The sequence below is a fragment of the Trachurus trachurus genome (genome assembly GCF_905171665.1).
Source record: "Trachurus trachurus genome assembly, chromosome: 9".
In the NCBI taxonomy this organism is placed as follows: Eukaryota; Metazoa; Chordata; class Actinopteri; order Carangiformes; family Carangidae; genus Trachurus; species Trachurus trachurus.
The window spans coordinates 5,030,216-5,055,496 of NC_139895.1; the positions used below are offsets into that span (position 1 = coordinate 5,030,216).

The following is a 25,281-nucleotide window of genomic DNA, read 5'->3' on the forward strand; positions in this document are numbered from 1 at the left end:
AAAAATACTCACCGAATCGTGATAGGCCTATCAGCTCCCTCGGGTCTGAGCACCATCCGACGAGTCATAAACGCATAAAATTGCTGCTTTTTATTGGTGTAGTTGAAAGTTGAAAATATTATATATTTTTTTACAGTGTTGGACAGTGAAATGAACAAAACCCCAAATCCCATCATGACATTTCTGAATGTTATTATATGTAATAAAAACATGTTTTTAAATGGGACAGAAAAGGTTAGATAATGAAAGTGTTCGAAATAATAAAATGACATTGAAAATGAGAATATTCTTTATATTATAACATGACAGTGTTGACAGAGATCATATATGTTTGATGAACAATCTTATACTTCATATCATACTCTCCAATTACATTTAGTGTAATAAAATGTAGATTATTGACCTCTAAGCTTTAAGTAAATGTTCTAAGTTACTGTCAACTGATCATATTAAAGTTTTAATATTCAGTTAATCATCCTTAGTTTCTAATATTTACAAAGCAACAAATGTTTCAATTTTTTTTCATTGATAAATAACTTAACCAATTAATTAGATAATTTTTAGTGCAGTTTCTCAGCACCACCTAGTGGACAAAAAAACTAATAACAGTTTCGTTTTCAACCTCTTCTCCACCCACAACAGAGTAAATGAAACTGAAAACAGTTGAGCAGAGACGATCAGAGCAGAGACGAGACGTCACATTACAGCTTTGGATCTGAACTGAACAACACAGACTCAGTGGATTGTACAGAGAAAGTCAAAGGGACTGAACTTTGGTGAGTCTTGTTATTGATTTAAAGAAATCTGGAAATCAGAGGAAATGGCTGAGAAAGCTGCTCTCTTGGAAAGTTACCTGAGTTGCCACGTGTGTTCAGAGACTTTCAGAGATCCTTTGTCTCTGAGCTGCGGCCACAGCTTCTGTTCAAGCTGCCTGCAACAATTCTGGGAACAAGCTAAAAACAAAAACTGTCCCATTTGTAAAAGGAAATCTTTTTCATCTTTTCCACCCATAAACTATTCGCTCAAAGAACTGGCCGACTCCTTTGTTGGGAAGCAGAACAGTGGTTCACCTGAGGAAGAAAAAGAGAAGGAGGAGGAAGAGGAGGAGGAAAAACAGAAGGAAGAGGAAGAGGAGGAAGAAGAGAAGGAGGAGGTGGTGTGTGATGAACATCCAGACGTCCCTTATTGGTACTGTGAGGACGAGCAGAAAGCTGTGTGTCCTGTCTGTGAGTTTCCTCTCCACCATGGACATAAAGTTGTTCCTATAGAAGAAGCAGTCAGTGACCTGAAGCAGCAGCTGAAATCTGACTTAGAGTCTCTGCAGGACAAGAAGAACAAATGTGAGGAAGTGGAAAAAACCTACAATGAGATGATTGAACACTCCAAGAAGCAGCTGTCGTCCACAGAGAGGAAGATCAGAGCAGAGTTCAACAAGCTCCACCAGCTCCTGAAAGAGGAAGAGGAGTCCAGACTGGCAGCTCTGAGGGAGGAAGAGGAGCAGAAGGGGAAGACTATGAGCAGAGAGATGAAGATGATTGAGGAGCAGATCTCCTCTCTGTCAGACAGTATCTGTGCTGTTGAAGAAGAGCTGCAGAAACACAAGGTGGCGTTCCTCAGCAGTTATAAAGCCACTCAGACCAGAGCCAGAGCCCAGTGCTCACTGTCAGATCCACAGCTGCTCCCAGGAGCTCTGATAGATGAGGCCAAACACCTGGGCAACCTGTCCTTCAGAGTCTGGGAGAAGATCAAGGAGAAGGTCCACTTCACTCCTGTCATCCTGGACCCAAACACTGCAAGTCCCCGTCTCCATCTGTCTGATGATCTGACCAGTGTGAGACGTGGAGACAAAGAGCAGCTTCCTGACAATCCAGAGAGAAACACTAAGTATGCCACTGTCCTGGGCTCTGAGGGCTTCAGCTCAGGGAAACACAGCTGGGAGGTGGAGGTGGGAGATTATCCTGCCTGGTTTGTGGGTTTGGCTAAAGAGTCAGTTGACAGGAAGGGAGAGATACTGGCTTCACCACAATATGGAATCTGGTGCATGACGCATCACAGTGGAAAATACACCAATGGTGATGGTAAGTCTGTGACAGTGAAGAAGAGTCTCCAGAGGATCAGAGTCCAGCTGGACTATGACGGGGGGGAGGTGTCCTTCTACGACCCTGAAGACATGACTCACATCTGCACTCACAGAGACACTTTCACTGAGAAACTCCTCCCTTATTTCAGTGTTGGAAAGTCTGGTGATGCTAAAACCTCTGATATCAAAATATCAAAATCTGTCCCACTGAGATCAGTCTGTGATGTTCAGGGACGTTAGTTTTTCTATCATGGTTTGAGGTTTATTAAACTCTAAACTCATCATGACACTTTACAGCCAACCTGCTTCTACACCTGCTCACCTGTCATTTTGTCTTAAAATCACATTTGATTTGATGTTGAGGGTCACTGAAATATTTATCTCACTGATTTTGGGCTCTGAATCATCCAGAACTGTGTTAATGTACAAAACTGAAACAACTCAACAACCGAATGAGATCAGGTGATGATTTTGTTTTTATTTACCAACAGTGTAATATTCACTGTAGTAATTACTCTATCATGTAGCTACTTTGTTTTGTTTTGTTTTTTTTAAACTTCTATCATCATCTGTTTTAGTTTGTAAGGTTTATGTTTCACTGTTATTGATTATTGGGTCACATACTGATTTTATTCTAGAAATTAATAGTGTGAAGTGTTTTTTATATTCATTTCTTGGTGTCATGGAAACTTAGTGCCTTATTGTCCCCAAACTTACACGATATATTGTTGAGTTTGGATCAATGAATGATTAAAACTTAATTTTTCTCTAAAGTCAAGTCTCCTCTGTTTTACTGCAGCTGTTAAAGCAGAAGTAAGCGATCCGGTCGTTTTGGCTAATGCTGCGTTCCAGGCAGGCTTTTGAAACCGTAAATTACAGCTTCAAGTCACAACTTACGACTTTGTAGCGTTCCAGGCAACCCACTCGTGTTTTTCCGACCTTTTGCACCTGTGAAAGTCACTATAACGGCCACTCGTAACTTCCGACCCGTGAACTCGTACCAGATCTGGTACGACTTCACAGGTCGGAAAAACACGAGTTACGGGCTGCCTTGAACGCACCATAACAGTCCTCGTCCCTACGTCACCACATTCACGGCGTCCCTTGGCTGCACACACAGCCCTGCATGCCGTTCTCTCTCCTCATTGGATAAAAACTGTAGGATACGATAAATGTTTTCTCCTCGGCTCAGAGCAGAGCAGAGGGACTGAGAGACCGGTGTTTCGGTCCAAACACTCTATGTAAGTGATTGCTGTCGGAAGATATAACTATTTAAAGCAGAAGTGAGTGATATATTTGTGTTAATATAAGTCTTAAATAGTTATATCTTCCGACAGCAATCACTTACATAGAGTGTTTGGACTGAAACACGGGTCTCTCAGTCCCTCTGCTCTGCTCTGAGCCGAAGAGAAAACATTTATCGTATCCTACAGTTTTTATCCAATGAGGAGAGAGAACGGCATGCAGGGCTGTGTGTGCAGCCAAGGAACGCCGTGAATGTGGTGACGTAGCGACGAGGACTGTTATGGTGCGTTCAAGGAAACTCGTATTTTTCCGACCGTGAAGTCGTACCAGTTCGATCTGGTACGAGTTCACCGGTCGGAAGTTACGAGTGGCCGTTATAGTGACTTTCACCGGTAAAACAGGTCGGAAAAACACGAGTGGGCTGCCTGGAACGCTACAAAGTCGTAAGTTGTGACTTGAAGCTGTAATTTACGATTTCAAAAGCCTGCCTGGAACGCAGCATTAGCGAAAACGACCGGATCACTCACTTCTGCTTTAAGACTTATATTAACACAAATATATCACTTACTTCTGCTTTAACTAAATTTCTTTGTTCCCTGTTGATGTTTTAATACTCAACTGTTAACTCAATTGGATTCACATCAAAATATAAATAATTCAACAGTTGTGGAGATGCTGATAATAATATCTCAACATCAGTGGATACAACAAGCTCACCGTCACGGCTCATAATTCAGTATGTATTTGTCTTAAATTTGTATACAAATTGAATATTTTAATATACCTGCTTGAACAGTTTTTAAACTATACTTGTCATTTGACTGTATTTCAGCTATCTTACTTATTGTAAGGATGAACTGAGACAAACTGATGCACTGAACCACAATAAACTGCCCCACCTCACTCTACATGATTGTATATAAATCCAGAAGTGTATCTGTTCATGTCAGATTTATTTAGGCCTACTGTGTTATGCATAATGAGCAGACATTTTATTGAATTCATATTCTATCAGTTAAAAAACTAACATTTTATAAAAAGGTATTTGCCTTTAATGCAAGTCAAAAGTCTTTATTTGAACATTGCAAAATACATATTATATCCTAAGTAATATTATGGAGTTACTATTATTGCTGCTTTTTATTGGTGTAGTTGAAAGTTGAAAATATATATTGTTTTTTACAGTGTTGGACAGTGTAATGAACAAAACCCCAAATCTCATCATGACATTTCTGAATGTTATTATATGTAATAAAAACATGTTTTTAAATGGGACAGAAGAGTTTAGATAATGAAAGTGTTAGAAATAATAAAATGACATTGAAAATGAGAATATTCTTTATATTATAACATGACAGTGTTGACAGAGATCATATATGTTTGATGAACAATCTTATACTTCATATCATACTCTCCAATTAAATTTAGTGTAATAAAATGTAGATTATTCTTTAAAATGAAGTGAATTACATGACTTACAACTTGACCTCTAAGCTTTAAGTAAATGTTCTAAGTTACTGTCAACTGATCATATTAAAGTTTTAATATTCAGTTAATCATCCTTAGTTTCTAATATTTACTAAGCAACAAATGTTTCGATTTTTTTTTTCATTGATAAATAAAATATTAATTGGATCATTTTTAGTGCAGTTTCTCAGCACCACCTAGTGGACAAAAAAACTAATAACAGTTTCGTTTTCAACCTCTTCTCCACCCATAACAGAGTAAATGAAACTGAAAACAGCTGAGCAGAGATGAGACGTCACATTACAGGTTTGGATCTGAACTGAACAACACAGACTCGGTGGATTGTACAGAGAAAGTCGAAGGGACTGAACTTTGGTGAGTCTTGTTGTTGATTTAAAGAAATCTAGAAATCAAAGGAAATGGCTGAGAAAGCTGCTCTCTTTGAAAGTTTCCTCAGTTGCCATGTGTGTTCAGAGACTTTCAGAGATCCTGTGTCTCTGAGCTGCGGCCACAGCTTCTGTTCAAGCTGCCTGCAACAATTCTGGGAACAAGCTGAAAACAAAAACTGTCCCATTTGTAAAAGGAAATCTTTTTCATCTTTTCCACCCATAAACTTTTCACTCAAAGAACTGGCCGACTCATTTGTTGGGAAGCAGAACAGTGGTTCACCTGAGAAAGAAAAAGAGAAGGAGGAGGAAGAGGAGGAGGAGGAAAAACTGAAGGAAGAGGAAGAGGAGGAGGAAAAAGAGAAGGAAGAGGACGACGACGAAAAAGAGAAGGAGGAGGTGGTGTGTGATGAACATCCAGACGTCCCTTATTGGTTCTGTGAGGACGAACAGAAAGCTGTGTGTCCTGTCTGTGAGTTTCCTCTCCACCATGGACATAAAGTTGTTCCTATAGAAGAAGCAGTCAGTGACCTGAAGCAGCAGCTGAAATCTGATTTAGAGTCTCTGCAGGACAAGAAGAACAAATATGAGGAAGTGGAAAAAACCTACAATGAAATGGTTCAACACTCCAAGAAGCAGCTGTCGTCCACAGAGAGGAGGATCAGAGCAGAGTTCAACAAGCTCCACCAGCTCCTGAAAGAGGAAGAGGAGTCCAGACTGGCAGCTCTGAGGGAGGAAGAGGAGCAGAAGGGGAAGACTATGAGCAGAGAGATGAAGATGATTGAGGAGCAGATCTCCTCTCTGTCAGACAGTATCTGTGCTGTTGAAGAAGAGCTGCAGAAACACAAGGTGGCGTTCCTCAGCAGTTATAAAGCCACTCAGACCAGAGCCAGAGCCCAGTGCTCACTGTCAGATCCACAGCTGCTCTCAGGAGCTCTGATAGATGAGGCCAAACACCTGGGCAACCTGTCCTTCAGAGTCTGGGAGAAGATCAAGGAGAAGGTCCACTTCACTCCTGTCATCCTGGACCCAAACACTGCACATCCCTGCTTCCATCTGTCTGATGATCTGACCAGTGTGAGAGATGGAGACACAGAGCAGCAGCTTCCTGACAATCCAGAGAGAAACACTCAGTATAACATCGTTTTGGGCTCTGAGGGCTTCAGCTCAGGGAAACACAGCTGGGAGGTGGAGGTGGGAGATCATCCTGACTGGTGTGTGGGTTTGGCTAAAGAGTCAGTTGACAGGAAGGGAGAGATATGTGTTTCACCAAAAGATGGAATCTGGTGTTTAAGGCACCGTGATGGAAAATACAACAATGGTGCTGGTAAGACTGTGACAGTGAAGAAGAGTCTCCAGAGGATCAGAGTCCAGCTGGACTACGACAGGGGGGAGGTGTCCTTCTACGACCCTGAAGACATGACTCACATCTGCACTCACAGAGACACTTTCACTGAGAAACTCTTCCCATTTTTCAATATTGGAATAGCTGGTGATGCTAAAACCTCTGATATCAAAATCTGTCCCTCTGAGATCAGTCTGTGATGTTCAGGGACGTTAGTTTTTCTCTCATGATGGTTTGAGGTTTATTAAACTATAAACTCATCATCACATCACTGCTCACCTGTCATTTGGTCTTTCAAACACAGTTGATTAATATCTCATTAAACTGATCAGCAGTGTATAGTTGAGTGTGTATACTGTGTAACATTCACTGAACTGATTATTTTTTGATCATGTCCATTTTTACCATCAAGATTAAGAATATCTGAGAAAATGTAAAACAACGTGCTGTGAGTATCACATCATCATCATCATCATCATCATCATCATCATCATCATCATCATCATCATCATCAAGAGATAAACTTGTTCACATGTTCATTGGTTATCAGCATCTTGTTTTGTTCGTTTATCCACACATCCACTGTACTGATGTTTTGATTTTTTGACTGTTTGTTTGTGAGCAGTTTTGGCTTTTGAGCCTCTTATTATTTTTTATTTTTTTTTTGATGATTTCATCCCTTATTGATCTGTTGTTTTATAGTTGGGAAACAGGTGTTAGTAATGATACTTTTTATCATCAGATGTTTACAATGAAATGCTAATTCCTGTTAAACTGTCAGACATTTTTGATTCTCTATTATCATTATGACAATTTCTGTTTCCTCCTTCCTTGTGTTTTTCTTTTTTACAATAAGTAAATGTATTGGTTAAAACATGACTCAGTTTGTCCTGATTTACTAAAACTGTACTACACAGATAGACATTGAGGATTTCCCAGTGACACCTCTATCTAATAGGTAATCTTATCTAAAAACTGTGTGATGTCATGGAGGGATATGGGTTATTGTTATATTGTGTTTGTTTTACATTGCTGTAAATTATGGTATGAATATCTATTTTCTATTTGATTTTATTTTATTTTTTAATCTTTATTGTATTTAATTTACTTGTATTATTTTAAATTGATGGGGTCTCATGTCATGTTTTGTAAAACAAAACAAAAAAAACAGTGATGTCTGAAGAGAGTAAAAAGCAAATATTATAGAACATTTACAAAACTATTCAAATTCATGAACTGTGGCAGAATCTGGTTTAATTTTATAACAACTTCACTATGATGCTACGACTTTTTACTGCTGTTTGTCATAGCAGTTGTTGAATTACACATCATCTGTGAGTGATCATTGTTTGTTCTGTCACCTGAACACCTGAGAAGAAATAAAAACACCCGTTCATTCATTAGATCTGGCTGCATGCAGCATTTATTTGTTCATATTTTATATACGGAGAAGGACACTCGCTTCTCATAAGAAATAGTACAAAATGGATCAACCCCTTTTTGACACGTGATTTAAAAACAAAGTGGAGGTCAACATAATACGGAGGTTTCTGATAACACCGAGACGACATGTTCCATTCATATAAATACACGGTATCAAATAATGGATCCAACTTGCAAGCAGTTGACTTGATTATGGGTCAGGACGGGACATCACATTAAATGTCCTAAATGTACAAAATGTGTCGTTCTTGGCAAGCTTGTATATCAAAACATGCTTTTTTCTTTAAAGTGTTTGCATGCCCCTTGTGGTATTGTAAGTACGGACAGTATGAGATCTGAAGTGATTTGGTTGTGGAGTGTTGTGAAGTGAGGACCCAGGAAGACGTTGAATGAATGGATCAACACACCGATCGTATCCTCCATCGTGGTCGCTCGTGCTTTCACTCCTCAGCTCTCCTGCCCTGTAAACTGACACTTCTGAGGGGCTGCTGAGCAAAGATCAACAGTTCAATTCAACTGGACTCTTTGCAAAATATATCAATTGTCAAACATAGAGAGAGAGAGAGAAAAAAAAAGCTTCTGCTGATTCCTCCACAAAAGGCAGATTTCAAAGAGAAAACAATACATTTTAAGATTCCTTCATCAGAGCTATCACTTCATCTTTGTCGTGAAAATAAAAATGGCACGTAAAGTAAGCTTTGCAAACATCTGCAAGGTGTGCATGTGCACAATACTGCACATCTGGCTGTCTTTGCTTCACAGGAATGGTTGAATACTGTCCGCTGTGTTGTACAGATTCAGCTTAAAGGGTCATGTCATGCTGTTTTGCTCTAGACATCCCCGCAGAGCTTAGTGCAAAAATAGTTCAAGTCCTCTTTCACTTTTTAAATCATACAGACAAGACTAAAGGCAAAACGTTTTTTTAAAATTGCAAACGGTGAATATCATAAAGATAGCCTACTATTTACAGTCAATGAACCAAACATAGAGCTGAACAAATGAAAAGATTTCAAATGCTGCACAGCAACGCTCTTACACACACACGTGTCCTGTACAATCTGGAAAAGGAGAGCACTTCATCTCAAGTATATTTCTAAGCTCATTGGGAAACAAGATTACAAGACTGAAACAGATTCAACTGTTGCATGTCAATATCTGTGCAAAAACTGTTCTGCTGCCACTTCTACTGCAACTCATTAAAGAGTTATGTAACCGGAGGATTAACGATCAACTCCAAATAAATTCAAGTTAAAACTAGAACCTGACTAACACTGGATCGATACTTGATATTTGACTTGTCTGATATTGATATATCAAATCCTTTTTGAGAACTTGTAGCACACATGATTAACTTTCTCTCAGAGTTCGATGATTCTCATCCCTATAGTGTGATGTCCCGTCTCTGCTCTGATTGACTCTGCTCAACCGTCTTCAGTTTCCCTGGGTGGAGAAGTGACTGAAATGAAATTGTCATTAGTATTTTTTTCCACTAGGTGGTGCTGAGACACTGCACCAAAAATGATCCATTTAATTATTTATTTATTAATTTTCAAATCAAAACCTTTGTTGCTTAGTAAATTTGAGGAAGAATGATTAAGTAAATATCAAAAAATGGTATTTGACAGTTAACAAACAACATTTAGGCCTAGCTACTTAGTTTTGAGGTCAGGTTGTATTCCCATGTCATGGGACCCAATATTTGCAATTCACCACATTTTCAAGAACAATAATTAACATGTTATAACACTAAATTTAATTGCTGAATAATGTGAAGTTTAAGATTTGTCACAATAAAGATAGATAGCATAGCATTCCTGTATAGCCCACTGGTAGTGTTTCTTTTGCAGGCCTGGAATAGCAATTTCAAGAGCCCTAGAATAGATCATTAGATAGAAAGTAGGCCTATTACTGATAACAGATAGTGTGATGTGACACTACTGCTTTTTCTTTCTATTGCTCGTTGTCTTATGTTATTGTTGTCAGATGTCAGAGAATAAATAGCGGGCTCGTCCGGGATTTGAACCCGGGACCTCTCGCACCCAAAGCGAGAATCATACCCCTAGACCAACGAGCCACACATTTCCCATGGAATCGAAGCATAGTGAATTTTTTCTAGAAATCACGCCATGATTTGCTATTTCTTTCCGTCATCATCATACCTGTCTAACATCTATCATTTCTCTGGATCTGTATCTATGATAAAAGTATCGCCAGTTTATGAAAAAGACCCCCCCTCCCCACCCTCCCTCCGCACACAAAAAAAGAAAAGAAAAAGAAAACAACAAAAGCAAAGATGGAATTTAATCTTATTTAATATGTGTGTGTGTGTTTGGTTTTTAATGGCCGTAAAACTCTTTTTTTTTTATTAAACATTTATATATACAAACATACAAATATTCAAACAATAAACATACAATGAACAGACAAACAAAAGATATATACATATATACACTGAAAGGGTTACCAACACTATATTATATTTTATATATTATAGGTATTAATAGCTTAATAGCAAGAGAAAAAAAAAGTTTTCTTTTGTTTTGCTTTGACATGTTCAATTGATTTGAACTGTTGAATATTGTACTTCAGCTCCACTGGTGTTCTTAACTTTTAAATGGAATAAAGTTAAATTGGTAAACCTGGTTCCTGTCGTTCTGTCCCTGTCCTCATTATTCAGTGTTTGGCTTCAGCATCAAAAACTTTGACAGAGAAAGCAGCTGTTGTTCTCTATGCTAATAGAGAAAAAAAAATGGTTCGATGTTCCCCGGTCCAGACACAGCGGGGAACATAGGACCTTTTTTTTTTTAGAAAAAGGGTTCTATGTTCCCCGGTCGCATACAAAGTGGGGAACATAGGACCCGGGGAACAAACAGTAGAGATAATCCCCGACCTCATTCAGTAAAACCAATGAAAAGTGAAAGACTTTATCACACAGGCCAGTGGGTGTTAAAGAGGATAAGATGTAGGCCTACTTAACTATTAACTTTATTACCAGCAAAATGTAACTAACATATAAACCAACATTAGTTCATTTAAAGAATAACATGAGGACGTTATGAGGCACTAAAACTGCAGGGACTCTTGTAATATCTCAATATCAGCGACCTATTATCCCATCAGCTGCAGAACTTGTTCCTGAGCTCACTCCTCCACAGCAGAGATTAATGGACTCTAATGTGCTTTGTTTGTACAGCACAGTTCATACATATTTTATCGCCAAGTCAATATAAAGGCCTGCTTATCGCTCTTACTCATAAACTGTATTGTCTCCAAACGTGAAATTTGTGTTGTAGCAACTGACATGAAAAGACACAACAATTTGACTTGAGCAAGGAAGAGAGGCTGTTCAGCAGCCAGCTCTCATTTGTCTGTTCATGAACGCACCATGCAGCATTTCAAATACAGATTCAATGAATTTACAGAGTCAGTGAATTTACACCATGTTGGTCCTCTGACTGAATGAAACGAGAGCCTCCTGAGTTTATTATCATTATTGATGATCAGAGTTGATATTGATCTGGTGGTAGTTCTGTGGTTCGGCCTCCAGGTGGCAGCAGAGTAAAGAGATTCATCCTGAACAGAGACACTTCATGGACTGTTACAGAGACGAGCATCACTGTGATCCTGTAAATATAAGAATCTAACTCATTTAGTGATGTGATTTTATTTCCCTCTGTTAGGGAATAAAGTTTTTTCGTTTTAAATAAAGATTTATTTTTGCTGAAGTTTGTTTTGTTTGCACTGTTTTTTGTTTTACTGTAAATTGCTCTCACTTAACTGAATTTACTCACTGTTGTTTTAGTTTGTGCTGCATTCAGGTCATGTGGGAGTTTCCTAGCCCTGTTCATGTTTATAGATTATTAAAACCTCAGAGCTCAGAAACAAGGAAGCATTTTTTTTTTTATCTGATGGGATTCTTTGACATATCGGACAAGATTTATCTAAAAACAGAGATGAGTTTGCAAGGAAAATATAAATCACCATCGACGGAACAAAATACATTTTTACCCCTTAATCTACCAATGAGTAAAGAAAGGGCTTTAGTCATGTGAGGTTTCAAAACAACTCAACCCCTAATATCTGATGATGAAGCTGAATCAGGAAGACCATAATAACAGGTATATGGATGTTGCACTCACCTGAAGCCACAGTTAACATGGACTGTATGAGAAATATAATGTTTGAAATGTGTGAATATTGTACATTGAGTTTGTACTTTGTACACTCTCGCTCTCTCCATCAAAAAACAACAACTGAAAATAGACATAGAAGGAAAACAGTAGGCTATGTAACCAGCAGAGATGACAGATGTCTTTACTTTATGCTGTAATACACACAGATTTGTGTTCACACACACATAGGTATATGGGAAATGTATTGTGTTCATGTTTGATTTGGTTTGTTTCCCTGAGCAAATAAATACATTATTTTTATAGATAAGAAGCATGAGGAATGAAGTGTGTAAGTGTTTATAAATACCTAGATATGGAAATTATCAAATGAAAAATATATGTAGGCTACAGTATTTTGATAATTAAAAAAATATTGTGTTTTTATTTCTGCTTTTAGTGTGTTTCTGTCTCCTTGTGGTAGGTAATTAGGTAGGCAGTCCATAAGTGGAATTGGATAGCTGGGCGACTGTTTTCACTCCAGAAACGGTACAAAACTACTTTGTAACTGAATGAAAAAGTAGTTTTGTTTCAGTTCTGGTTTTCACATATAGGTCCTTGTGTTTTGAAAGCGTTTCTATCACTGTAGCAGTTATGAAAGATGTTGTGAAATCTCACGAGAGTTTGTTGCCGAAACTGAACAAAGTCACCCCTTTCCAATTCCTGCTGATCTTATGCTCTGATAAAATGTCATTTTGATGTCAGGCTGTTCTGTGGACCTGTCAATAAATGTCTCAGAATCGGATTATTCCTATTTCTGTGTCTGGAGCAAAAGAATGTGATCTCGTTAAGTGAAACGTCATCGAGGGCGGGGCCGCTTTGATTGACAGGTGACCGCCGCGACCGTTTGAAAGCTGTTAGCTTACTTCCGGTGACTGTTTAGCTAACTTAAACACAAACTGTTCATGGTTTCGGTGTCTTTTGAACAGTGTTGGGAACGTTACTTTTAAAAAGTAATTAGTTATAGTTACTAATTACTTCTCCCAAAAAGTAACTGAGTTAGTAACTCCACTACTTCACTATAATAGTTACTAGTTACCAGGGAAAGTAACTATTGCGTTACTTTTTCTTTCTTTTTTTAAAGTTTAAATATGTCGAAGAATTTGGATTTTTTTTTCTCATTTTTAAATTGTATTTTATTGTTTTCATATATTTCACTGATCGCAATTATGGAATGCGAGTGTGTGTTTTATTGAAAGCGAGGCTGGTGTGCCTATGAAAATAGGTTACAGTGGGTTTTTTAAGTGCTGTGGCTACAAGCAAATCTCATATTGTCTCTGTACAAAGACAACAAAGACCTTTTTAAATGTGAAAACAGCGGAGACCTATTCAAGATTTGCGTTTAATAACAGGCGAAACATCGAAATTAATTTATTCATGGCCACATTAAGTGAAATTATTAACTTTACCGATTATCCATCTGATTATCTGTCCTGCTGCGAGCGCACAACAGGGTATCTGCGGATCCTTAAAAAGTCTTAAATTCATGTATCTAAAATTAAGGCCTTAAAAAGTATTAAATTTATTAGAAAATTCTAAGATGGTCTTAAATATATAATACACGGCATCATAAAATATGTATGCACTTAAACTTTTATATGAAATAACAGGGTATGCGCCTTGGTCTTAAAAAGTCTGAAATGTGAAAATCTAAATTTTAGGTCTTAAAATGTCTTAAATTTGTTGAATTATTGTGTTCAAGTCTTAAAGGGATAGTTCACCCTAGAATGATATTTCGCTCATTATCTACTCACCCTCATGTTGACTAAGGGCTGGAAGAATTATCAGAGTCCACCGTCCCTTCTCTTAGTTACAGGGGGTCTCGGCGTAGCAGTGAATTTCAATGCAACGGTTGCAAAGGGACACCGGAGCTCTTCGTAAAAAAACACACACAAAAAAACATCCAAATACCTCCATGATGCTCGTATGTAATGTCCGTCTTGTGCTGAAGCCCCAAATTGCGTAATTGTCCCGAAAAAAATTAAATAAGTCTATATTTTAAGCTTGTTTGTAGCGGAAGCTTCTCGTCTTCTTCTTCTTCTCCTCTTCCTGGTCCGTCCAAATATCGCGTGATTCGCAGTAACCGCACTGACGCCGGCGCAAATCACGCGAGATTTGGACGGACCAGGAAGAGGAGAAGAAGAAGAAGACGAGAAGCTTCCGCTACAAACAAGCTTGAAAAATAGACTTATTTAATTTTTTTCGGGACAATTACGCAATTTGGGGCTTCAGCACAAGACGGACATTACATACGAGCATCATGGAGGTATTTGGATGTTTTTTTGTGTGTGTTTTTTTACGAAGAGCTCCGGTGTCCCTTTGCAACCGTTGCATTGAAATTCACTGCTACGCCGAGACCCCCTGTAACTAAGAGAAGGGACGGTGGACTCTGATAATTCTTCCAGCCCTTAGTCAACATGAGGGTGAGTAGATAATGAGCGAAATATCATTCTAGGGTGAACTATCCCTTTAAATAATTTTAGACAGGTCTTACATTTTCTTATGCCCACCATGGGCGAGCATTTCACTCGCATTTGCCCCTAAAAAAAACAAACATGTGTGAACCGGAAAAATCACAAAAAGAAAGAGCACACGATTGGTCAAAAACTACAAATCCCACAATTCTCTGGCCTCAACAATAACAGTAGTTAGTGTAAGTGAGGGAGAGTGGAGCTGTAGGTGAAAAGAGGAAACAACGCCACGTCTGGTCCTGTTCTATGTTGTTCGTTCACACCGTCACCGTTTATTCGTTACGTCCGCGGTGTAAAAGGCCGTGACGCAAAGACGCGAGACGCGGTAGACGCGACTTTTTTTTTTTTTTGCGACGCTACACCCGATTCTTTTATGGCGACGGGACCTTCGCGTCTTCGACTGTTTCATCGTGTTTGGCGGGAAGACCCGCAAGGGGCTTCCCGCCAAACACGAGGAACGCTTTTTTTTCGCTCGAGTTTATACGCGCGACCAAACGCGAGATACGCGAGAAATGCGATTTATCGCTCGTTTTGACTTTGTGTAAATTCGCGTCTTCACGAGCCCGCCCATTTTCACTACAACAACAACATTTCTGCTCTCACCAACCATGGTTGAGGTCACAACGCTGCTGTAGCTGCTCTGGAAGAGTTCCAGCTGATGAGCTACAGAGACTTTAGAGTCTAAAGGAGCAGTGCGTCGCTGTGTCGGACTGTTTGGATTTAATGAAGAAGCTGCACAGCCACAGTCAGGTGAGCAGAAGCTCAGGACAAACACTTTGCTCCGGGACATAATGTAGCTACACCTCACATGTTCTTGTCTTTTACCTCAGGAGATTAAAGTAGTGTCTGTTTCCACTTTCCCTCCGATCTCGGCAGCTTCCCTCTGCTAGTCTGTGTGTGTGAGGCTAAACTGCGTGCGTGTGTGGTTTGTGTACAAACTGAACACTGCCTCTGATTGGCTTAGCATGAAACCTTACTCTGCCTCAACCAATCAGCATCACTTATGCGGTTGTCTCGTCCCTCCCTCCTCCCCCCTCCCCTCACCAAAGGAGAGGAGGAAAAAACAACAACAGTTTAGCAGCTTCTGTGTCTGAGATGAGATGAGCCAAGTCGGAGGACAACGGCTTCACTGAGTAGTTTGTAACGCGCCTCATTTAATTGTCGGTAACGGTAACGGCGTTGTAACGGTGGAAATAGTAATTAGTTAGATTACTCGTTACTGAAAAAGATAACGCCGTTAGTAACGCCGTTTATTTTAACGCCGTTATTCCCATCACTGCTTTTGAAGGATCGGACAGTGTGGCTCGTTGTTGTTCACCTGTTTTGAAGTGAGTGAAATTCTAGTATCATTTAATTAAGTTGTCGGCTAATTAGCAGGTATTTAGTTCCTATGTCTGCACGTATCTAACCAGCTAACTTAGCTCTTTAAATAGGTAATAGCCTAATGAACCAGTTACTGTAGTAACCGCCCAAACAGCTAGTCATGCTAACGACGCTAACAGTAAACTTTTAGTCCTTCTCACCACATTTAACTCTGCCCCAGTCCCTCTGTCTATTTCTTTGTTTTGTTTTTTGGGGATTACTAGCTATAGTTGGATCAGTGACATGTTGGCATGATGAGCAATTCAGAAATATTAGGCTAAACATTTTAAAAGCATGCACCAGATCCCTATGTTAAAATGTAGGCTACAGTTTGTATTCATGATGGGTGTATGTCATTTGAAATTACATTTCAACCTTTAAAAAAAAAGAAGTAAAAGTTAAAAAGTCTAGTGCATACATATTTCATGATGCTGTGTATTTCAGGTGTAGGTTAATACACACACCTCAGGAGGCCTGTCATTGATTGGTTAAAACAAGGTTATCAGTGGATGGGAATTAACGTCAGATTTAGTCACGGATCACCTTCAAACTCTCCTTGTCATGATATTTGAATTAATTATCAACACCAGCATCTAGTATACGAATGCCCCTGAAAATGTCTCTCTCTCACAAAAGAATGATAAATAGGCTACTTAGCCTAATATTTATCCACCTACAGTGGATTTTAGTTATGAAATATAGCCTACTTTTAAAATATTACATTGAAATTGATTTTTTTTTTATTGCTGTATTTCTATTGAAATTTTAATGCAATTTGGCGACACTGAGCAGGACAGGAACACTGCTTTTGTTCTAAATGATGTGTGATGAATTATGTAAAATTTGTCAAGAAATATTGTGTTGCATTACAAAAGCGAAATATATTTATTCCACATTCGAGTCCAGATTTATTTTCTTGTCAGATTTATGTAAAATGTATATGCTAATGTAAGGCCTACAGTAGGCTACAGTATTGATCTGAAATCACAGCAAACCCACCACCGTGTCAGTGCTCAGTGTTGTGACCGTCTAAGAGCAGCTGATGTGTTTCTGGGGCTGTAGTGTGACTGCAGGTCTGTGTCTCTGCATTAGGCTACATGTTGATGGATTTATGAAATTATGTTCCAGATAATGACGGTAATATGGACATGGATGGTTCTGAGACAATGGATCTCACATTCCTACTACACTGGGGCCAAACATCCAGAATGAACGTGAGTGGAGTTCAGCTCAGACTGGGTCCAAACCTGCTGTCTGAGAGAGTTGTAATTGTGTCTGTTGTCATTTTTCATCTCTTTTGGTCTATTTTACTTCTCTTTGTGGTTGTTTTTTGTTTCCTTGTAGGCTACTCATTTTTTGGTTGCTTCTTGTTTTGCTCGTTTTTGGCATCTCTTTATGCAATGTTTCTTTGGACTGGTGCATTTCACAACTGTCACCTAATTAAATACAAATGAACTGCAACAGCAAAAATGTAGGAAATGTAACATCGCAAGATTGGTTATTTGTTTTCCTCCAAATGATGATTGTAGTGACTGCCATCTTAAGGCGACTTGCATGATTTAACTGTTGTATGGTTCTTGGGATCAGAGTTGCTGTCTGCAGCTCATTTGTCTGTTTGTTGTCTTTTTTTTTTCTTTTTTCTTTTTTTTAGCTGCTGCTAGGACAAGTGGCAAACAACACAAACAGAGAAGGACATACAAAAGTTACAAAGTTTGACAAGACAAATTAGACAAAACTGTACATATGTTGTGGTGGTATGACATGTGAGTATGTGTGTGTGTTCTGTGTGTGCCTAGATAAGTATGGAGTATGTGCTGGGGATTGAGCTAGAATGACTCAATGAAGCATGACAAGGAAATGGGTAAAATCAAGAATAAACGACAAAAGAGAAAAAAATAAAAAGTAATTAAATTAAATTAGATTTTTTTTTTCTAAAGAAAATAAAAATAATAATATTCTTCCCCTTCTCTTATCTCCCCCTCTTCCTTGGCCATCCGTAAACCAAATTCCTCTTATGGCTCTTGTGGTGTAGTTATGACACTCACTTTTTCTTTCTGTCTCTTAATGGCCAGTTTTGATTTGTTTTCTGTTGTTTTTGTTGTCACTTTGCTTTGCTTTGTAGTTCTTCTGTTTCTTATTTCTCAGTCTGCTGCTTTGTGTCTCTGTGGCTGAAGCCCTGGAGCTGTCTGAACCTTTGGGCTGCTGGGTTCCCTGTTATCCTGTCATGCTAATAAGGTAAGAGCAAAACGTTTCAGTATGTAACTTGTTAATACTTGTTTGAGTGTTGTCTGTGCAGTGAGCTGACTGTCTGATGCCTCGCTGCGTCCAGCAGGTGGAGCTCTGACATAATGAAAAGAGCTCCACATGTCAGCGCTTGTTCAAACTAGAGTGCCTATAGAGAGACAGTTCTCTCTATAGGCACTCTAGTTCAAACTAGAGATGTCCCGATCACATTTTTTTGCCTCCGAGTCCGAGTCATTTGATTTTGAGTATTTGCCGATACCGAGTCCCGATCCGATACTTTGGCAATGCAGTAAAGTTTTTAATGTAGATCAACTGTATCATCCCACTATTTTTCTGTTCTTTGTGCTCTACTAGGGATGTAACAATATCACAATCTCACAATAATACTCTACCTCAATAACAAGCCCATGACATTTATTGCAGTATTGTAAACTCTCAATGTATATTAGCACAGTAGCTCCACAGTATAATATTAATGCCGTTATCCATAAGTCAACAACAAGAACATTTGGTCAAAAATAAAATAGCTTATCATGTCTTTCTCAATCACCAGCCTCTCTCCCCTGATCCCACCCTCACCTGCCTGTCTGCCCCCCCTCACCTCGCTCCTTCTCCCTCCCTCACCCAGCTCACCTTGTTCCTTCTCCCTCTCTAACTTTAAATAAATACCTGGTTCTGTATCTGCCATCACGCAACACAACGGTAGTTTTTTATTCAACAGTATGAGAAGTTTAACAATGTCCGCGACATCTGCGCGGTCGGTCCGTGTGTCGGTCTCACGTGCGTTACGTCGGACTCGCTCTCAGTAGAAGCTGCAGTGACTGTTGTTGCTGCAGGTGTGTGTAGCGCTCAAACATCAACAACAAGCTGCTTGGAAGTCAGCAGTGAAACAACGCAGCCACACACACACAAACAAACAGTGAGCTGACACGGTGACACGATCGTCTCTCACACTCTCGTAAGCGCCGTCATTTCATATCGTTACTTGTCCACGACGACGCAGCCACACACACACACCGTGGAGCTGTGCGCCACAGACCATGCACAAAACACAAGCACGCTGCACCGAATGCGCGTCGCTTTGGGTAATGAGCGCACATGACGAACGTCTACAGTAAAAGTAATGTGTTTGAGAGTGCAAAAGATGATACATCTGAACGCCCCCCATGCGGCCCGTCTTCGCTTTAGACAGATAGGAAAACCCTGACATGTAGATATGTAATATATCCGATTCCTGATGGGGATGTAACGTCCGATTCCGATCGAGTCTGAAACCACGTGATCGACCCCGATTTCCGATCACGTGATCGGATCGGGACATCCCTAGTTCAAACCAGTCTATTTTACAGTCTATGGTTCAAACAGGTGGTTTGTTGCTGTCTGCAGAGTCTGTAACAACTTTAACACAGTATTTGCTGCACAACTTTAAAATATTTCCTGCCCGGTTCAATGTGTTCAAATCACAATCAGTTAGAAGCTTTCTCGTTTCAGACTTGATTTTTAATTTGTCCGTGCCTCATGAATGTTTACCTGAGCTGTTTTTTTGTTTTTTATTTGTAGTAAACTTCACGTCAGAGGGATGGGGATATTTATGAAACGGGATGTACAAGTGTAAATATTTAGATCTCAGCAGCTTCTAGTCTAAATTGTTTATAGTCAATAGATAACTTTCACTTTCGGATTGGAGTCGGACTGGTTACAACATGAAGTTCGGATGTCGAAGCAACTTGAACAACTTCAATTAAAAATTCATCGTAGTAGTGAGGAAATCTGATCAAATCAGGAGAAAGGCTGACGTTAGAGACGGATTATTGATCATCCGCAGGTGAGTGCATTTCATCATCTAATTTCTACATGTGATTAGTCACTCAGATCTTAATGTCCGTCAGTGGACTGGATTTGTCACTGTGATGGCGTCGCAACCTGCATGGACAGTCAGGAAACTTACCTGATGTGAAATTGTGATAGAAATAAATGCTCGTTCTTGAACGCGTCGAGGGTTTCAGGTCAATGATAGTAATTAAATTGCGGTGATTTCAGGGGAATACCTTAAAAAAAAAAAAAACGTGGAGGAAATGTCGGTTGTTTTAATCTCAAATCTCAAATTTGTTTAGGATGAAAACCGTGATGTTTTTTTGTGTTGTGTTTCTTAAGTTGGTCACGCTTAAATCGCCTTTTTCCCTTAAGATCAGTGATAGCACAACAGCACTAGTGACTTGGTTTTCATTTCAGTGGTTAGAAGCAGGAAGAAGAGTTACATAAATCATGATCAGGGCAGGAAACACTTCTCTAAAAACACTTCTCTAAATCAGGTCTTATGTGAAGAGTTAAATGCTTAATTTCAAGAGCAGCAAAAGTGGTTTGAGTCACAGCGGCGTTGGAAGAGGCCATGCCAGTCATAGCTCTTTATTTGGTATAAGTGCTTATTTAAGATTCAACTGCAAAGAAGTAACAGTAACTAACAAGAAGCCAACACCCAAAGATGGCGCACGTCTGAGACAAAGTACTTAAGACTGCAGTCCTGCTGGCTATGAGCCTGTTCGGCTGGCCTAGTGTTGCATGTTTTTTTGTTTGTTTGTTTTTTAGTAGTAGCCTAGTTTAAATGTGATTTATGTTACAAATAGTGGAACTGTCATTTTATAATGAAAAGCCAAGTCGAATCTTATTCACTGATCTTTTTTTTAATTTTACCACAAATACTGATAACTTCCTGCTTCTAACCTATGCCGATAATTGATAACATTTGTAGTAACACCTGAGGTTAAGAAAGGCTGTAGATGTAGTGAGTAGCCTATAGATGAATTTAACATTATAGCTGCTCTGTGTCTGACTTAAAGGTAGGGTTGGGGATCTTACTCTGTGGCATTTTTTACTGAATTGCTTTAAATCCTCTCCACACCCAATTGCAACCAAGTAATTTAATGATTTTCACAAAAATGAAAAAAGACACTTGTGGAACGAACAAGGCTGGAAAAACACCATCTGATCATCTTTAACGTGACATTCCAGATGACTGGATCTTGATGTGTTAGTCAAGCTGCCTCTCAAGCTGTCTCTGTCCCTCCCTCCCTGCCTGTTCCTGTGCTTTGCAGGCTTCAGAGAGAAGTCTGAGGAGAGGGGCTGGTACAGAACCTATTGCATTCCCTTGAATAAATAAAAAAAATCCTGTTTTTTTAAAATATTTTTTTCTGTTCTTCTGACTATTTTTTCCCCAGTTTTTCTTACAATTTTATTTTTCTGTTTTTCGTGGTGGGGTGTTTTTCGGGGGATATTTTTTTTCTGACTTAGCTATTGAGGTTTCAAAATCCTGTGAGAAGCTCCCACATGCAAGTAAGGTAAGGACTGATTTCAAAATAAAGGTGCTACATGAGACTGCTCTGATATTTTAGTGACTCTCTGAGGTGGTGTTCTGTAATAACAGGTAGGCCTAGTTATCTGAATTTACTGGGAACACAGAGAAAATAAGTAAAATGAGTGGTTTTCCTTTGAAAATCTACAATGCCAGTGATAGCTCGACTGTATTTTTTGTGGAGCATATCCATGGCTGTATCCTATCATGGATCTAAGATGTAATAGATCCGTGATGAAGTGGACTGCAGCAGTTAAATGTTAGGCTACTTGCAGGTGGGAGCTTCTCATGGGATTCTGATATCTTAAGTCGGAAGAAAAAGATTTGACAACAAAAATATAAAACAATGAATAAATTACTCAGAAAAACAGAAATAATTACCCCGAAAAACAAACCAAAAAATCAATTACTCAAATGAATGCAATATTCTTCCGTAGGCTGGGACGTTTGTCTGGGGGAGCATACGTCAGTCCGACTGCCCACAAGTCCGACGGCTCATTTCTCCGACTACCCATTCTACAGTGTTGAGGTTAGGTTTAGGGTAAGGTTAAGGGTTAGGGCTACTTAAGTCGGAGAAGTGGGAGGTCGGACTGATGGACGCAAAAATAAAGAAATGTATGGTTGGAGAAATGGGTAGTCGGACAGACGTCATGCGCCTGTTTGTCTGTGTATTTTCAAAATGCGGCCTGCTGGAACCAGGATCACCAAACCTACCTTTAACCAAATAATAAAACTGGCACCACTGCTGTAATCACAACAAGAACAGTTTATGACTCTTCATGAATGAAGATTGTTTCAAATCAACTCAGGTAACGGACTGAAAATGAGCCAAATCAAGGCGATGCTGGCTAATTTATAGTTAGCTTCCAGTGATGTCATTGTCGGACTTAAAGCAATACTTACCTTTCTGGAACTTTTGCACATTTCTTTGTCTAAGTTAAAATGCTATTAATAATCTGATGATACATTAAAATGTAAGAGAAACCCAACAGGGTTAAAAACTCATCATTTTTTCATTCTCATATAATTCTGAGAAAAGTCTGACCAATAATATTATTCGGTCCGATTAATAAGATTTGACGAGCGACCGAACCTACTTAATATGTAATCACTTTGTGCACCCCTCTCCTCCTCTCCCCCCTCCCGACCAGGAAGAACTCTTATTGACAGAGCAGTAGCAGGACACAGAGAGCAGAGGAGACTAGAGTCACATACAAGAAAGAAGGTTTTTGGAAATAAATAGTTTTTTAAAAGACCAATAACTGCAGCCGCAGCTGGTCGTGGAGTTTCATGTCTGATATTGTAACGTTATAGTGATCAGCCCCGAGTGATACGTAAACACAGGAAGTCACATGTGTCTATAAAGCATCCAGTGCTAACGGCTAGTAGCTATATACGCTACTGTTAGCTCTGTGCTAACGGCTAGGTTACTGTTAGCTCTGTGAGTTCTCAGCGGTCCGGACCCGGTGGAATTCCGGACCGGCGCGGCTCGACTTGGTTCGGTCTGGATTTATTTTCGGCCTGAACCAGCGCATCAGGTGGCGCTGGTCCGGCCGCCAGCCCGGCTCGTTGAGAACTGTAATCTGTAACAATGGCTTCCCCTGCGTCTCCAGTAGCAGTAGGCTAACAACAGTTTATTATAAAACTCATCAGTCATCATCACTGAGTCCGTTTATACGGTTTAAAACTCAGGTGTTGTGTTTGTTTGTGTTGTTCCCGTTTCACTCGCGTTCCTGTTCTGTTTACCGTTGCCATGCCAACGCATGCAGCAGGGAGGGAGGGGGCTCGTGGAGCTGCGCAGGAGGGAGAGGTGGGTGGGACTTGTGAGGGAGGTGGAGCTGTTGATTTTCAAATGTTTGTGCTGTGCTGAGTGAAATGCCAGATCGGTAAGTATTGCTTTAAAGCAGAAGTGAGTGATATATTTGTGTTAATATAAGTCTTAAATAGTTATATCTTCCGACAGCAATCACTTACATAGAGTGTTTGGACTGAAACACGGGTCTGTCAGTCCCTCTGCTCTGCTCTGAGCCGAGGAGAAAACATTTATCGTATCCTACAGTTTTTATCCAATGAGGAGAGAGAACGGCATGCAGGGCTGTGTGTGCAGCCAAGGAACGCCGTGAATGTGGCGACGTAGGGACGAGGACTGTTATGGTGCGTTCAAGGAAACTCGTATTTTTCCGACCGTGAAGTCGTACCAGTTCGATCTGGTACGAGTTCACAGTTCGGAAGTTACGAGTGGCCGTTATAGTGACTTTCACCGGTAAAACAGGTCGGAAAAACACGAGTGGGTTGCCTGGAACGCTACAAAGTCGTAAGTTGTGACTTGAAGCTGTAATTTACGATTTCAAAAGCCGGCCTGCAACGCAGCATTAGCGAAAACGACCGGACCACTTACTTCTGCTTTAAATGTGTATTTTGGCCGATAATTTTCAGCCAATATCAGGCCAACCTAGCCTCGTAAACCAGCCTCTCCCGGAAATGCAATTCATTTCATTCCGAGGGAGAGTCTGGCCTCATCCCCGTTGTAAGCGTTTGGCCTGAAACCCTCAGAAGGCCAAGCCAATCAGCGTCACCGCTGTGATTGACACAGCACGTTGGCCAATCAGGGACCAACATGGTGCAAAGCCCCGTCACTACACCAACTTGCTGATTGGCTGAATGGGGTTGTCTGTCAACGCTACTACTCCTGCCCAGCTCCCGCCCACCCCAAACGCTTACAGGGGGATGAGGCCAGACTCTCTGAGAAATGAAATGAAATGCATTTCCGCGAGAGGCTGGTTTACGAGGCTAAGGCCGACCATGCATCCGTAAAAACTGAAAACTTGGTAAATGTTGATGTGTCCAAGTGTGTGAATAACAGATTTGAGTGTTACAGAAACTAAAGTTATTCCTGTTCCCTCCAGCTGAGTTGGTCCTGATGTCTTCAACAGAGATGGCTGCAGCAGGTGAGTCAGTGAAGCGTCATATTATATTTCACACTTGAACAACATGTTGCAGCATGTTAAAGGGACAGTATGGGACTTTATTGGCTTTTTATTGACAAAAATCAAATATCGCTTTCATAAATACGTATTTCACTGAAGTGGAATCACGCCCGCATACAAACGAGCGCTTTCTCGTACCTTAGAATGAGATGTTACAAGTCGTTACAAACATACAGGGGGGGGTTCACCGAACCTTCTCTGCCATGTTGAATCACCATGTTTTACGTTCAGTGTCACCGTGGCTGTAAGTAACCTCAAACTCGGGCCGCCGGAGCTTCTCGGCTCGGGGAGAAAGTTTTCCAGACAGCGCCTGTTAAAACTGTCACCACCGTGTAGCTAGTGTGAGGAAGGACGGAGGCACTGGTGTTGCCTTCAGGTGCAGTCAGACACCTGAATGACGCCGTGAGTGACGCCGTCGGCAAACCGACTGGATGTTATTTTACTCGACGAGAGAAAGCCGGTAAAACGTGGGTCAGGTAAACAATACGACATCGCCATGACAACATATTGTCACGCCTGTATTGTTTTGCCTCGTGCTGGCGGACCGTTTGTTTACATAGAGGCTTGTTTATCCTGATACATGCAGCGTGTGTTGTTTTTCTGACTTCTGCCAGAGTTTACGTAAACGCAACAGCAAGAATACGTGCCGACATGCAACCGCACCGCTAGATGGGGGTAAATGTCACATATTGTCCCTTTAAGTTGTCTAGACACCTGAAACACACAGACTCCC

The 25,281-nt window shown here is 40.1% G+C and overlaps 2 protein-coding genes and 1 pseudogene across 3 annotated transcripts in view; all 3 read left to right on the top strand.

Moving 5' to 3' along the window:
- LOC310991317 (uncharacterized protein) overlaps positions 1-25,281 on the top strand; it is a 64,329-nt gene that overhangs the window by 30,503 nt on the left and 8,545 nt on the right. The gene's annotated exons all lie outside the window — the stretch shown is intronic.
- On the top strand, positions 697-2,304 carry LOC310990732 (nuclear factor 7, brain-like; annotated as a pseudogene). The gene has a single exon. The product of its transcript is annotated as a nuclear factor 7, brain-like (transcript).
- Positions 5,107-6,723, top strand: LOC310991527 (nuclear factor 7, brain-like; the record flags this gene model as incomplete). Its single annotated transcript, XM_083979269.1, has 1 exon — positions 5,107-6,723. The coding sequence occupies exon 1, from the start codon at positions 5,212-5,214 to the stop codon at positions 6,721-6,723; it is 1,512 nt and encodes a 503-aa protein (XP_083835395.1). The 5' UTR covers positions 5,107-5,211.